At 42.9% G+C, this 16,317-nt stretch overlaps 1 protein-coding gene across 2 annotated transcripts in view; it reads right to left on the bottom strand.

Moving 5' to 3' along the window:
• Positions 1 to 282: 282 nt before the first annotated feature.
• LOC106533242 (kinesin-like protein KIF26A) overlaps positions 283 to 16,317 on the bottom strand; it is a gene marked incomplete at its 5' end in the record, with an annotated part of 62,825 nt that continues 46,790 nt past the window's right edge. The window contains 7 exon segments of one of the 2 annotated variants that reach the window (XM_014029481.1): positions 283 to 1,402; positions 1,513 to 1,663; positions 1,954 to 1,977; positions 2,131 to 2,306; positions 5,511 to 8,439; positions 10,152 to 10,314; positions 11,202 to 11,358. In XM_014029481.1, the coding sequence (XP_013884935.1) occupies positions 1,227 to 1,402; positions 1,513 to 1,663; positions 1,954 to 1,977; positions 2,131 to 2,306; positions 5,511 to 8,439; positions 10,152 to 10,314; positions 11,202 to 11,358 (3,776 nt within the window). 2 annotated transcript variants of the gene reach the window in all.

The following is a 16,317-nucleotide window of genomic DNA, read 5'->3' as shown; positions in this document are numbered from 1 at the left end:
AAATAAGATAATAAATAATATAAAAAATTAACTTCCTGTTTGTTGCTTTTCAGGACTTAAGGGGAAAAAATCAAGACAATTTTTTTTCTTTTCCATTGTTTGCCATGGTACGGTAGAGGATTAGGGCCACTGAAAATTTTTAAAAAAAGGAATTCTGACTTTAATCTCAGATTTCTGACTTTAATCTCAGATTTCTGACTTTAATCTCAGATTTCTGACTTTTCTTCTCAGAATTCTGAGATTACAGTCAGAATTCCTTTTATTTTTTTTCAGTGGCCCTAATCCTCTTCCGTAGTAGAAATGAAAGAATTGCTAAAAAAAAAAATTGCACATCACAATTTTTTAATGTTCACCTTCAGGGTAAAATAATATTAAAATATTTTGATTTTGAATTTTATTTATTTATTTATTTATTTTTACTCACCGCATGACTTAAAGTCAAGAGAAACAAAACTTAGACATTTTTTTTTCTTTCCTTCTTGCCTTTCAGGTCTTCTGCAGGGTTGATCATGTTCCTCTGTGAATCAAATGTGTGTTTGAGATTTATAAATCATCACGTTCTGTTTGAAACATTTGAATATTTTACATAATGTCTCGACTTTTTTTGATCCGAGTCATATTTACAGAAGTTTGTATAAAAGATTTACAGAAACCAACGAGTTTACGAACAGATCAGTTATCTTTTGTTCTCAGTAAAATATTCTGCAGGTAAATCTCTAGTTTTTCACAACTATTTTATCTGAGTCTTTGGGGTTTTTCTCTCTCTGCGGTTCCTTCGGGTTGTTTCTGATCCGTTTCCAGCAGCTTGTTTATCCCAGATGTAAAAACAACCAAAAGATTTAAAAAACAAAACATAAAAGGAGGCAGATTCTCAGGACTTCAGAACATTTCCTCACCTCTGGGTCTGCAGGAAGTCCAGCTTTTGTCTGATTCAGAAAACTCACGGAGCTGAAAACCAGCAGGAGCCACAGACGTCTTTAGTCAGATTATTCTGTTTTAAAAACTCACTGATGTTATTTTAGTCACGTTGCATAAGAAAAAGTGAATTAGCACCATAAATAACCAAATAAATACAAAATAATAATAAATAAGAGAAAACAAACTTAAATAATCGGGTGGATAATAAAGAGAAAGGCACTTCCTGAGCTTCCTTCACAGATCTGATCCAGAACCTTCAGTTCTTTAACGTTTTCCTCCCCGGGAGCGAGCGAGCGACGCCGTGACGTCTACGTCCCCCGGTGACCCCCCTGCATGCTGCCGGTGCTGATGCTGATGTCGAAGCAGGTCTCCATCATCAGGCGGGACTTGCACAGGCTGACGCAGTCGTCCAGCTCTGCCGTCGCCTGAGCCAGAGCCTCCAGGTACTCTTGGGACTCCCGGTCCAAGTCCTGGTCCACGTCAACTGTTGGCGGGGGTCGAAGAGGGAGGCGAGAGGGGACAGGTTGCTTATTTAAAAAAAACAAATTCCTTCAGCAGAACCTAATCTAGGTCTCTCCGGTTCTCCTGACTCACACTCTCCGGTCCACCTGCTGGGTTGGAGCATCAGCCGGACCTTGGCCTCCTCCAGCTCCACCTTCAGCTGCTCGTGTTTGCTCCTCAGCTCCCTGATCTGCTGCTGCCGCCTCTCCAGCATCCTCAGCCGGGCGTTGAAGTACAGCAGGCCCTGAGGAGGGAGTAGAGACCGGGTCAGAACCAGAACCCTGCAGAGACTGCGTCCTGCTGCTGCTGCCGGCGGTGTTTTTGGATGTGATGCGGATTAGAGGAGCGGAACAAGAAGCCTCAGCAGGTCCACATGGATTTCATTAAGAGTCGGCGGAAGATTAAATTAGCATTAATCTGCAGAGTTAATCTGCAGGACGGAGGATTAGGGAGAGCTGAGCGGAGCAGGTGACGACTCTCCGCTCTGACAGCTGTGGAAATATAACTCCACCAATTCAGAAACCAGAAACTCACCTTCTCCACGTCCTGAAACGGCTGCTGGGAAGAAAGAAAACAGATCAGGTTTTATTAGATGGAAAATAAATCAAAGTTTGTGTCAAAAACAGATAACTCCTCCCTCGTCTTCCTCCAGCTCATCCTGCGTCCTGCTGCAGGTCAGAGGTCACGTTTTATCTGTGAGCACCTCCTCACCTCGGAGCCCACCTCCTTCCCCCTCTGTAGACGCTCCACGTCGTCGATCTCGTACACCTTGATCTCGAACGGCTCCTTCAGTGCCCCGCCCACCGGGGGGAGGTCCACCCACTTCCTGCCCAGAGATGAGGCATCAGGGAGCGGAGCTGGGATCAGCCTCCGCCGCAGGAAGGCTCCTGGAGAGAAGAAGAGAAGTTCTTCATGGTATTCAGTCGTCTGTGATGATGTTTTTACAAAGTTAGTCTTCATTAGCCACTCTTGAGCCACTCATTAGCTAGCCTACTTCTTAACAGCGTAAGCCATCTGTTAGCAGCTTGTTAAACATCAGACACTCATTAGTCTTTTGTTAGCCACTTCAGTCAGTAGCCATGTTAGTCCCTTGTTAGCCACTCATTAGCAGCATGTTAGTTACTTGTTAGCAGCTTCTTAGCTACTTGTTAGCCACTCATTAGCAGCTTGCTAGCTACTCATTAGCCACTTGTTAACTACCTGTTAGCCACTCATTAGCAGCTTGCTAGCTACTCATTAGCAGCTTCTTAGCTACTTGTTAGCCACTCATTAGCAGCTTGCTAGCCACTCATTAGCCACTTGTTATTAGCTCATTAACCACTCATAAGCAGCTTGTTAGCCACTTATTAACTACTTGTTAGCCACTCATTAGCAGCTTGCTAGCCACTCATTAGCCACTTGTTAACTACTTGTTAGCTACTCATTAACCACTCATTAGCAGCTTGCTAGCCACTCATTAGCCACTTGTTAGCTACCTGAAAGCCACTCATTATCATTAGCAGCTTGCTAGCTACTCATTAGCAGCTTGCTAGCTACTCATTAGCCACTTATTAACTACTTGTTAGCCACTCATTAGCAGTTTGCTAGCCACTCATTAGCCACAGGTTATTAGCTCATTAACCACTCATAAGCAGCTTGTTAGCCACTCATTAGCGATACTTGGTAGTCACTCATTAGCAGTTTGCTAGCCACTCATTAGCCACTTGTTATTAGCTCATTAACCACTCATAAGCAGCTTGTTAGCCACTTATTAACTACTTGTTAGCCACTCATTAGCAGCTTGCTAGCCACTCATTAGCCACTTGTTATTAGCTCATTAACCACTCATAAGCAGCTTGTTAGCCACTCATTAGCCACTTGTTAGCTACTTGTTAGCCACTCATTAGCAGCTTGCTAGCCACTCATTAGCCACTTGTTATTAGCTCATCAACCACTCATAAGCAGCTTGTTAGTCAGCTCATTAACCACTTAGTAACAGCTTGTTAGCCACTCATTAGCCCCTTGTTAGCTACTCATTAGCTGCTCATTAGCAGCTCATGAGCCATCTTTAAGAGCTTGTTAGCCCCCTTGTTAACTGATCATTAGCTGCTCATTAGCCACATTAGCCAGTCATTAGTAGCTAACAAACTACTCGTTAGCAACTCGTTTGCTGCTTGCTAGCTTTTATTTTTCCTCCTCATCCACATCAGGTGTTTTTACAGAACCAAAAGTCCTCACAGCATCTGTCAGTCATGTTATTGGTACCAACCATTATTGACGATTAACACCATCCTGACTGAGTAACACACCTCAGACAGCCTGACGAGTGTGTGAGGGTGATAATTGGACGTGTGCGTTCACTGCGTCCTCATGAAACATTCATGAAACAGAGAGGAGGGTGTCCACGGTGCCGATGGGGCAGGCAGCTGATCCACCTGCACACTGACCCCCTGACACATGCATCCGATCAGCTGCTGGGAGGAGGAGACGACAGAGAAGAGGCTGCTGGGTGTTGAACACCAAGGGAACCTTTGCTCCTGCAGCCGTCATTCCTTCTCCTCAGAGGAAATATTAAACCCAACAGCCACTTTCATCCCATCATCATGCTTCAGTTGATGGAAAAAAAGCCATAAATATGGTGATTTCTCTTTACGGTTTGAAGGAAACGTGACTTTTATAGCTTTTTTACTGCCTGAGCCAATATAGCAAATTTCCTTTAAGCACCTGTCAATCATCAGTTTAATAATAAGTGATTCAGGAAGTAAAACGTGCTTCATGAAGGTTCACTTCTGCAGTTCTCCTCTTGTAAAAATTCAAGTTTGGATCAACAGAAAAAAAGTAAAAATTCAAATATTAAATAGAAATGCAATGCAACAAGAGTTCATTGTCTTTAAAGGGATTACCGATTAGTTGTAACATTAGACTTTATTTGATAAACATATATTTTAACTGTAAAATAAAGACTGTATAAATACTGTAGGCTGTTTAGTTTTTATAATTTTTAAAAATATATTTTAACATGGACGGAGCATTTTTATTTACACGCAAAGCATTCTGGGTAAATGATGACGTGGATAGGTCCTCGGTGCGAGGCTGCTAGCGAGCTATATCCACCCTGAAGGTTAATCTTGGACAATATCTGATGATCGACTCTTTTAAATGAAACCAGAGAGCGTTGACAGAGAGGAGAAGGTAGAAATGACTCAGCCTGGAACTGAAAATATGGATGGAGGACAACAGAGCTGCTTCATGGAAGAACAACCTCAGATTAGCCTGTTAGACTTTGCGCTAGCGCCGACGCTATATAGCCTTATATGTAATAGCTCGGTGCTAGAGCGACAAACAAGCTAATCTGAGGTCCTCCATTCATATTTTCAGTTGCTGCTGAGTCATTTTTACGTTCTTCTCTGTCATGTGGATGGAGGACCTCAGTGACGAGAGGAGAATGTGTAGCGCTGAGCTAATACATATATATGGTGATAGCATCAGGGCGAATGCTAAAGCTAACAGGCTAAGCTGAGGTTCTTCTTCCATGAAGCAGCTCTGTTGTCCTCCATCCATATTTTCAGTTMCAGGCTGAGTCATTTCTACCTTCTCCTCTCTGTCAACGCTCTCTGGTTTCATTTAAAAGAGTCGATCATCAGATATTGTCCAAGATTAAACTTCAGGGTGGATATAGCTTGCTAGCAGCCTCGCACCGAGGACCTATCCAGGTCATCATTTACCCAGAATGCTTTGCTTATAAATAAAATGGCCCTGTCCGTGTAATATATCTTCAAACTTTTAGTTTAAAAATTATAGAAACTAAACAGCCTGCAGTATTTTTACAGTCTTTATTTTACAGTTAAATATATATGTTTATTAAATAAAGTCTAATGTTACAACTAATCATGGATCCATTTAAAGGCTTCAGGTTTCTAAAGCCTGAGCTTTTATTTTTCTGTAGTTTTATTCATTAATAAGCTAACGATGCTCACATGGCTACACCTTCAAAGAGAGATGATTTACAGACAGAAACAGCTTTGGACTCCTCTATGAACTCCAAATAATTAGCTGTATGTGACACTTTCACCAACATCATCACTGTTTTAACAGGAAATCTTTGGATTCACCATTTCCTCTCTTCTTGGGGGACTTGGACACCCGGCCTCTGTTGGACGAGGACGCTCCGCTTTCGCTCATGGAGTCATGCGCCGATGAGGTGCTGCCGGTGGTCTCGCTGTCCCGGATCATGCTCTCGTAGCCGCTGCTGCCCCCGCTGTGATAGAACAGGGCCGTGCGGCCCATAGCGGGGGGCAGCTCGCCGCTGAGGATGCTGCTATTGTCGCTGCCGTGCCCGCTGCTGTAGCGCTGCGGCCTGCGAGGCGCGGTAATCTTACTGTAGGGCGACGGCAGCGGCGTACCGAGCGGCGACCTGCTCGCGCTGCTCGTCCCACTGTCGCAGCTCTCACTTTCTCCGAGTCCCCGGCTGAGCTGCTTCCTCCCAGCAGCTAGCTCGCTGACCCGGCTGTTAGCCACCCTGTTGACGACCTGCTTTGTGCCCATGATGGTGCCTCGTCCCAGCTTAGCTCCGTTTCCGGCTCGAGAAGGAGATCTGCCGGTTGGAGGAAGGCTGCCGGTGCTGTACACAGCTGGAGTTTCTGAAGGTTTGGGAGAGGAACTAAAGCTCTTCGAGCTGCTGGTTGACAATGATCGAGCCTTCAGTCCTCCAGAAGCAGCAGCTCTTGATCCGACAGCACCTCGGACCTGACCCAGTTTGTTGCTGGTTGCATAAGCCGCAGAAGAAACTTGAGAAGACAAGGTGGAGTTTGAGGCTGGAAGATTGAGTTTTGGTGCTGATCTGTTGGACTTGCTGCTACTATCCTTAAACACCTCCGATTTTGAGCTTGGTGATGGTGGACTGTCACATCTTTCCAGAGACATTAAACTCCCATAAAACCTGGAAGAATCTGCTTTGGCTCCTCGTGTCTTCAGGCTGGAAGATGTCCTCAGAGAACCATGATCAGTTTTTAAGCTAGATGTCCTGTGGCTGAATGAATCTGCTGGAAGCCTGACAATGAATTCCTCCTCTGGGGTTGAAGTTTTGGGGAAAACAAACTTCCCACCGTCACTGCTCGTCTTTAAGGCACTTGGAGAACTTGTTTTCTGTTCTTGGCTGGACTGTCTGAAAGGTGGAATAAGATGAGAGATGTTTTCAGATCCAAACTTAGAGATCATGCTCTTTTGTTCGTTTGACTTTTTTCCGAGTGATGAAAACCTTATCATCCCGATCTCCGAGGCAGCCTCGTGACTCCACTTCGGTTCCGAGCTCTGGGGAGTGGAAACAGTTCCCAGGGTCGTCGCACCTCGAGTGAGTCGAGGCATCTTGATGAGGGTGTCTCCTCTCCTGTTGGTGGGCTTCTCACAACCATCCACAACCCTCTGAGCTGACGATATCTGCGTCTTTGGAGGTCTAGGCATGCTGTTGCTGTTCCCTCCATATTTCCTAGAGGAAATGGTATTCGTGCCACTTCTCACTGACTTACCATCACAGAGAACCCCAGCCTCTCTGGGATCGACGAATCTGCTTCCCTGAAGCAAAAGATTCTCGTGTCTTCCTTCCTGCCTGCTGCAACCCACAGCAGCAGATGAGGTAGGTTTGTTTTTTCTGGGAAGACTTGAGTGGGTGGTATTTGGGGGATTCTGGGTTGTTGCTGAGGTGTTCAGGGTGCTGGCTCTCATCTTAGGGGAGCCTTTGGAGGGGACTTTGGCTAAATCGGGGGAAGGAGAGTGCTCGGTAAAAGAGGGTTTTTGTGGAGTTGCAGGGTCACTGTCCAGCTCTGAGAAACAGACACCGCTGTCGTTCAATGTGCTCTTCAGACCATGCTGCAGGAATCTCTCTCTATGAAATATACTCGGTGAGCTCAAAACGGATGAAGTCTCCTCCCTGAAGTGAAGCCTGTTTGTTAAACCACTGCCTTCACTTCCAACAAGTGTCCTGCAGTCTGACCCCTCAGCCCCGTGCTGAGAAGTGTAAGCATCATACTCATCGTTGATGCTTGCGATGATGCTGACTGGTCGCGAGCCTGTTGTCAAGGCCTGCGGCGAGCGATCTGCGTTGAAGCTCAGGAGGTTGGGTGGGCGGCCGTTGCCCGGAATGAGGCTGAGTGGAAGCTCCTCGATGACAGTGAAAACAAGCTCATCCTCCCCGTTCAACTCCACAGGCTGCTGCAGCGTGACTGTAGTCCTCAGGAAGTCTCTGTCCATGCACCTTCCTAGAAGAGCAGCACGAAAACCGCTGACCTCCATGGGGTATTTGTTGACATGAGGGGGACTAAATGTGTCGGATGGCACCTGGTAGCTCATGCCGACAGGGGGAGTCCTGCTGGGAGCTTCTCCAGGCGTGACTGTTGCAGATGTTGGGGCAGAGGTTTGTGAGGGTTGCAGCTTGGGTTTGCCTCTTACTTTCTCACGCACCACAGGCTCTGAATCCAGGGAGAAACTCCCGCTGGACCCCACCAAACATGGGTAAACGGGGGCAGCTGTAAGCTTCTCACCATCAGCACTTGTCCTTTTAGAGGATGGTAGGGTCCCGTCTGAGAGGAGTCTGGATTCTCTCTGATCAGGACTCTTTGTGCTCTGGGATTCAGGTGGATGAGTTTCCTCTGAGGCTTTAGAAGCTGCCAGACCTTCACTGCCATCGATGCAATCAAGTCTCTCCTGCAGCTCCGCGAACGTGTTGCACTTCAAGTGATCTCCGTCTCTCCTGGGTGTGACTTTGGCTCGTTTTTTGTTCAGAGAGGGAATGATGGGAACAAAGGAAGGTGGACCCTCGTTGTCACTCAGCTCTCGGTCGGATATTGCTGTCCCTCCAGGCCCAATGTAGATGACAGTGTCACAGGACTGTTCACTGCTAGAGGAATAGTCGGGATCACTGGAGGGAAGCAGGGGGGTCTCTGAGTCCAGAGCCACGATGCGAGGGTGGAGGGGTCGGAGAGGAGGAGGCCGACGGGCAGGGCCTTCCTCACAGGAACTCTCCCCTCCAGAAGAGCTGGAAGCATACTGGAGATAAAAAACACAAAACATTAACACAACAAAGAAAACTTGAAACAACCTGAATACAAATCAATGTTTGGAGTTATTAATGTCCATTAAGTCCAAGGGTAAAAGTTCACAATGTAAGCTGAATTCAAATTATTGTCAGTAATTTGCGTGTGCCTCTTGTTCTCCTGCTGTATGTTTTTATATCCTTTGAAATTCAAATAAAAGCCATCAGTTAGATCAATGAGGGTGAGAGGCCATCTCATTCCTGCAGAAACACCATCATTGATTATCTGTCATATCAGAGGAAAATAACAGTGGATTCATGGTCTTCTGTTGGAGATCTACATTAGAGAGGTTTTACAGTCACTGACCACAAAATATCAATCGGAACTTTTTTAAGAGGCCGAAGCCTTTCAGTTCAGTACACGTCATTCACACGTGTTGCTGAAACTGAATGATTCAAAAAGCTGATTGCTGATGGTTCAGACCTGACATTAAACACAAAAATGTGCAGCCAGTTACATACCCAATAAATACCAAGAGTAAAATTACTTATCTGGTTATGTACATGGCTTTTAAGGTACACAGCACCAGATAAGTACAAGGTAGGTTCTTAATATGTACCAGGTTAAGTAATACATATAAGGCAAGTACCTAATACATACCAGGTACCTGGTTACTTGCCTGGCTGGTACATGCCATGTATTATACTTGAAATGTAAACTAAAGGTACAAGGTATAAATTAAATATGTACCAGGTAAGTAAGCAATATGTACCTGTTTAGTACCTAATACATACCAGGTACCTGGTTACTTACCTGGCTGGTGAATACCAGGTATTTTACTAGATATGTAAACTAATATGGGGTGCCGTTTGTAAAGTTACACAGTCAAAAATTACCACCAATATTTTTGTTTTATTTAGCCTTTCTTAAGAAAAAAAGAACAGATTTATTTTTCAAAGTCAGTTTTTCACCATATGATTCATACATTTATAAATGTCATAGTTAGCAAGCTAAATATTTAACTTGTGACTTAAATATTTAACTTGTGACTTAAATATTTAGCTACCTACCTAAATATTTAGGTCGCTACCTAGCCAGCTAAATATTTATGTTGCAACCTAAATATTTAAGTTACAAGCTAAATATTTAGCTCAAAACTAAATATTAAGTCACAAGTTATATATTTAGCTTGTTAACTAAATATTTAATTTGAAAGTTAAATATTTAGTTTATAAACTATGACATTTATAATGTATGAATCATGTGGTGAAAAACTGACTGAAAAATAAATCTGTTCTTTTTTTCTTATAAAAGGCTAAACAAAACAAAATATTGGTGGTAATTTTTGACTGTGTAACTTTACAAACGGCACCCCATAGGTACAAGGTAAAACCAAATATGTACCAGGTGGGTAAGCAATATGTACCTGGTAAGTACTTAATACATACCAGGTACCAGGTTACTTACCTGGCTGGTACATACCAAGTATTTTACTTGATATGTACACTATAGGTATGACCAAGAGCTAAGTATGTACCAGGTATACCTGGTATTTGTGTATGTAATATATGGAGGTGGAGTTTGGGATCTAACCTTAAAACACTAGAAGATTCGATATCTGAAGCTTTTATTTGTAAATTATTTATATTTAGGTTGTTTTAGCAATACATTACTCAGTTCTTACAATCAGCCAGAAGAAGTAAAATTAAATAAAACATGAATTACTTTGGCCTTCTTCTTCCTCAGGCGGTGGATTCGTGAGGCCAGCTGGACCGTGGTCAGCGTCTCCAGGTAGTTCAGCGGAGAATCCGAGACGTGCGCGATCATGGTGGTTCGACAGTTGATGTTACCCAGAGATTCTCTGAGCAGCATGGTGAGCTTGCTGTCCCTGAATAATACATCAAGAGAACCCTCGTTAGTCCCAAAAAAGCAAGGGAAGAAAGAAAGACACACTCCGGGTCCGGGAAACCCCACAGGATCCCAGAGACCATTCATTACACCGCGCAACAGTTGGGCAAAAAACAGAATAAGGAAGATCCCTCATCTCACATTCATGAGGCGCACTTTGAACTGCACGCCACATGTGATCATACAGTGTGAGATCTGGTCTTTGAAGAGACCTGGAGGATGCTCTGCTGGATTTACATACTACACTCTAAGCCTTTTCCTACGCTTCTACTTAATGCCAACAACAAAGGTGAAAATATTATGAGTCCTGGGTTTTAGCTGCCTCCTCTGGATCAACTAATCCTGCTGCCTTCGCTGCTGATTTTACGCTCATTTTTAAAAATACATGTAAATCAGTGTTTCTATCAGCTGCTTTCATGTGAAAATAATGAAGAGGATGCGACCTGATAACTTCAATAATCTCACTGCGATGGTGCAGAGCAGATATTTCCACAAGAAAAACATGTTTCACTTTAAAACAGAAGGTGGTTTAAAGCTCTAAAGATGGTATAAAACTGAAGTGGAACAATGAGGACACCTCGGCCTGTAGGAATGAAATGGCTCGTAAACAGGAACACAGTGAGGCAAAAAGTCAAGCAATAAAAGCAGAGTTCAACAGAACAATCAGCCTGAATAATAAACACCCAGAGGACTCAATACATGTGTCAATTAGCATTTTAAAGTAATGAATTCATCAGCATAAACCAGCATTTTAAAATGACTGAGGGGTCATTAAAAACAGATTGAATTCTGCTGTCCAGTGTCCTCACAGGAACCAAGGGTCCATCTGTCTTCTGTTATCAAGATGCTAACGGCGTGAGCTCAAACCTGTAGGGAACATGCTTGGCTCCGTTGGCCAGCGCTAGGATGACATTTCCCAGGGCGGATAGAGACAGACACTGGCCTCCGCCTCCCTCTCTGGTCCTGCTGATGTCCGTCTCGCAGCTGCCCAGGTCCAGGAAGTGGAGACGACTCCTGCCTGACACTGAGACAAACAAAATAAAAAAAATTTAAAAAAAACACGGGTCAGACGCAGAACACTTTAACCGCCGGTTAATACTGAAATGATGTGTCGTTCAATGCATTTATTGACAGATAAATAATTCATGACCTTGAGTGTTAATCTTAACTAGAAGATGTGATGCTGAGTCTCTGCAGGAGCAAAAACTAACGATAGAACAAGAATCAGCTCTGCAGCCTCTGCAGGGCAGCAGGAGGAGGCGACACGCACACGATCTGCAGGACGTCTCCAAAGAATTCACAGTGCCGAGCAATTTCCCACAGTCCAGATAAGGTTGATTCGACCCTGACTCAGGTCTCAGAGGTGAAACTGACTGAAGCTAATCCTAATTACATATGAAAAATCTCAAGAAACTAATCTTGAGTCTAGAGTTAATGCTTTCAATTTGAGCCATGAAAATCAAAACAAGCTCAGCGTTAAATCTATCAGTCAAACAGACGAGTCCAAATCAACAAGGGACAAAAGGAGGTCTGTACTCTGATAAAGTTAGCAGATATAAATCAATATAATTTAAATAAATGGTAAACAAAAATCTGATTCATTTGCATAATTAGTTAATTAATTAATTCCACCTAATTAATTAGTAAATCTATATCACTTTTTGCAGATATTTGGTATAGCTCAATATATTTTCTTTAATAATTAGTCTTTAAAACTTAATTTATCAGTTTTTGCCATACAATTATTTTGAGTTTACTCAACATTTATAATATTAGTAATCCAGGTAGAAAAATCAAAAAGAAAAAATGGAAGTCCTCTGGTTCTTCTTTAATAAAACATTTTGTCTCTCCTCCAAGAGTGTGAGGACTTTACTTTGGATGGTTGAACCCCAAGTGCAGAACTGAATGACGATCAAAAGAGTTGCAAAAGATTTTATTAAACAAAATAAAAGGCTGGCGTGGCAGCAATAATCCAAGGCTGTGGCAAGAGAACAAAAATCACTGGCTATGGTGATCATGAATAGGGAAAAACAACAAAAGCTCTGACACAGACTGAGGACAAAAAACAGACTATAAAGGAGAACTAATAAGTAGAAACAAGAAACACCTGGGAGAGAAACATGAGGAGCAGGTGAGAGTGGGCGGGGCCGAGCAAAGACAGGCAGGAGAAGGAGAACCAGAAATACATGACAGAAAACCAGAAGAGTAACCAAAATAAAACACCCACACAGACACGGACAGTGACAAAGAGACTTCTTCAGTCTGAGGAGTTTCAGGTGAACTCAGCCTTATAATCTCCGCCTCCACATGGTGGACAAACAGGTTGGTCACATGTGAAAGAAAACCATCAGCCAAACAATGAGTCGTTAGTGCCTTGATTAGATCTATTGTTCATAGAGGGTCATGTGTTCCATCACCTGAGTATCGTTGGGGCCCTGATTCACACCTTTTGCTCACAGGGGGCGGAGTCATGCCTGCAATAACAGCATTGTAGGAGGAGGACAACTGGACACGAAGTCCTCCACCTCTGTTTAATGGTGGACRGTTTTTCTTCACAAAGATGGCTTCCTTTACTCCTCTCTCAAAACAATGTTCCTCTCTATCAAGGATGAGAACATCCTCATCCCTGAAAGAGTGACTGCTGGCCTGCATATGAGTGTAAACTGTAGAGTCCTGGCCTGTAGATGAGTGTAAACTGTAGAGTCATGGACTGACGATGTTGCTTGTCTGTACTGGTGCATTCTTTTGAACAGTGGCTGTTTTGTTTCCCCGATGTATAACTGATCACAGTCCTCCTGACACTTAACAGCATACACTATATTACTCTGTTAGTGCCGGGGAACTGGATCTTTGGGGTGAAACAATCCTTGTTGTAATGTGTTTAAGGGTTTAAAAGCCACTGGGACATCTTATTAAGAGAATAAACGTCTCAGTTTCTCTGAAACACAATATACTGTATGGAATGACGACTGGTTTGGGTCTGGGTTTAGGTTCTTCATTTTCACCTGGTTGTTGGCTGGAATCCTGTTTTGGTTTCTTGTCTGCTTTCAGGAAAGCCCAGTTAGGATAAACMCACTGCTCCAGGGCCTGTCTTGTGTGTGATATTTCCTTCTCCCTGGCTCCTGTGTTTGTGGGGACACTGTCTGCTCTGTGGTACAGAGTCCTGATGACTCCTAACTTGTGTTCCAGTGGGTGATGGGAATCAAATACTGGTCTGTATGGGTGGGTTTGCGATACACGTCAGTTTCCAACCCTCCTCCATCAGAAACTGAGACATCACAGTCCACAGTCCATTACTTTTATTTAAATCGTATTCTTTTCTCTCTCTTCGTTCACCATCACTAGCATAAAAAAAATCTCCGGTCGGGCTGCAATGCATTATTGGTATATGCTGGGCCGGGTAGGATCCATCGGACCAGTCCTTCAATTCGGGGCAATAGAAGGATTCATTTGTCGGCCGTATTGGAGGGGTCTTTGGTTTTGGACGGCCTCCGTCGCATCGCTGTGACATATGCAGCTGACAAATTCGGCCTTCAGAGGACCCGGCCCAGCGTTTTGGACACAGCCACAGTAACTCATCAGTAACTACTAATAACTACTACTAACTACTTAGTAACTACTAGTAGTTACTAAGTGCTACTACTTACTAAGTACAGTAACTGACTTAGTAACTACTGAGTAGTTCGTCAGGGCAATATCATGTAAAATCAACTTTTTTTTTAGTTTCATATCATGTTATAATGTTATACTCTCATAAAAAAAAACATGCCCAAAGCCTTGCTTTGACTCATTCATCATGTTTGAGAAATCCTGCAGTGTTTTTATGAAGCCATGCTGAGGAGCAAAACGACAGGTGGGGACCAGGAACGCCTTTTGGCACCAGGAACGCCCCTGGGACGTGTCTTTAAGCTGAACTTCTTCTGGCAGAGCGCCCCCCCCCCTTCTTCCCCACACACCCCACCCATGACTCCTGCAGGATCTCGAGTGAAAGTGAAACTTAAACTGTCTGCTGAGCTCTCAACATTAGTTCTCACCCAGTGAAGCTCTTTTCAGATTCAAAATACCTTTGAGAAAATGTATTTTCAGATGCCAAGTAAACTGCATCATGGCAGCCCTCCCCCCTGTGCACTGAAATGGGCGAGACAGAAGCGGAAGGTGGTTCTTAAAGAGACAGAGGCCAATTTCAAGACGTTTAGACGAGGAGGTAATGAGAAGATACGTTTATTTTCTATTTAAACATAAAAAACAGCATTTTAATAGCAGCTAAAGGTGACATAGATACTTTATTATGGTATAGTATTTAAATGTATGCCTATGAAACACATAATATTGCCCCTTTAAGCAATTTTTGTGTACCTTATTGTAAAATGTGACCAATGTTTTTTTAACTTAAAGTTGAAATTATTAAAATCTATTCAATTATATAATTTGTCACTTTGTTGCCATAATTTTTTTAAGTCTAAATGTCTTCTCAACTATTCCTGAGTGAAGCCACAGATCTGATCACAGGACACTTCTCAAATCTGGACCAACCTGATCACAACTGGAAAAAGTCCTGTTGGCCCAGATCCAGACTCCTCAAGTCTTACATTAATGTTAAAGTAAAGTCCACCATGTTTGACTCAAACTTCAGCCAAATGCTTCCTGTACAGCCAATCATTTCCTTCGTATATATATATATATACTGTATATACAGTAGATATAGATATAGATATAGATATAGATATAGATATAGATAGTCCTCATCTCCAGCTGTGATCAGACGAGACATAGGGTCTCCAGACCATCAGCATCTGGGTGCTGCGCTGGAATCCATTTATTCTAATAAAACCAGGTTGTTTTCAGATTCGCCGGACATCTCAGAGCAGGTCTGATTAATATTTACAACCACTTTAACCGCCTGCTTATTCCAGTAATTCAGAGTAATGAGGGAGTGAAAGTTCAACAGCTCACATCAGCAAGATTTAGAAACTGCTGAGAGCAGCTGGGCACAGACTTTTAAAGACCCGCCGCTCCATAAACACTGCAGGACACGAGCTGCCAGGCCTCATTAGCCACGCAGATGTTTTCCAGCCGGCGATACGGAGGTCATAAAACACCGATAAGTGTGAGAATGTCTCTGCCACGACAGGTGGACGTAGGCGGAGGTGAAGCCTCCGGGGTTGGAATTGAAGCTAATTAGCATCTACGTGTTTGGGAAAAAAAAGGCAGAGAGAACAGGGACGTGTGAGTGGTCAGAGTTTACAAAAAATAATATTTTACAAGTTTCTGCTCCAGTATTGTGGAGGTCGTTTGGAGTTCAGCATTTCTTGTTATGAGAAATACAAAATTTATTTTAGACATTTTTAGAATTTTGACACATTTATATGTGATGCAACACATTGAAAACGTGGGATTATTTTTATAGAGCAGCTCAGGATTCAGCGACTGAATGAAAATAATTTATTATAAAGTTGGGGAAAAGCTGGTGAAGCTTTTGGTTTTATTTTTAAATTAGATTCAGACTCTGACTAGACTTAAATTAGATTAAAGTCTCTGCATGTTTTGATAATTTTCATCATTTGAAGTTGTTTTATACAGAGTACCGAAAGCAACATAATTAAAAATAAAAGCAGAAATATATAAAAGGACGAATAAATAAATAAATACAAATAAAGTGCACCAATTAAGTTAAAAACAAAAACAAAGAGGAAAAAAATTACCTGTGCCTTGGTTTTAAACTAAATTTTAAACTTGAATCTAAACTGAGGCAGCAGCAGCAGCACAGTAGATCTGCACATGGATCCTGCTACTTCCTGTCTGTTGACCAATAGGAGAGCAGCTTACCCGAGAAGCTCCTCCCACATTATTTACATAATGAGGCAGAAATGCATAAGGTGAGTAAAAACAGGAGGCAGAGAAATGTAAAAGCAACACATGGAAATGAAAAGACTTGTGAGAAAAATCTAAAAAATAATTAAATATAATTTAAGAGATACAAATG

Source organism: Austrofundulus limnaeus, unplaced genomic scaffold, assembly GCF_001266775.1.
Source record: "Austrofundulus limnaeus strain Quisiro unplaced genomic scaffold, Austrofundulus_limnaeus-1.0 Scaffold912, whole genome shotgun sequence".
Taxonomy (NCBI): domain Eukaryota; kingdom Metazoa; phylum Chordata; class Actinopteri; order Cyprinodontiformes; family Rivulidae; genus Austrofundulus; species Austrofundulus limnaeus.
Note: the sequence above shows the minus strand (reverse complement) of the source record. Positions and strands in the feature narration are given on the sequence as shown.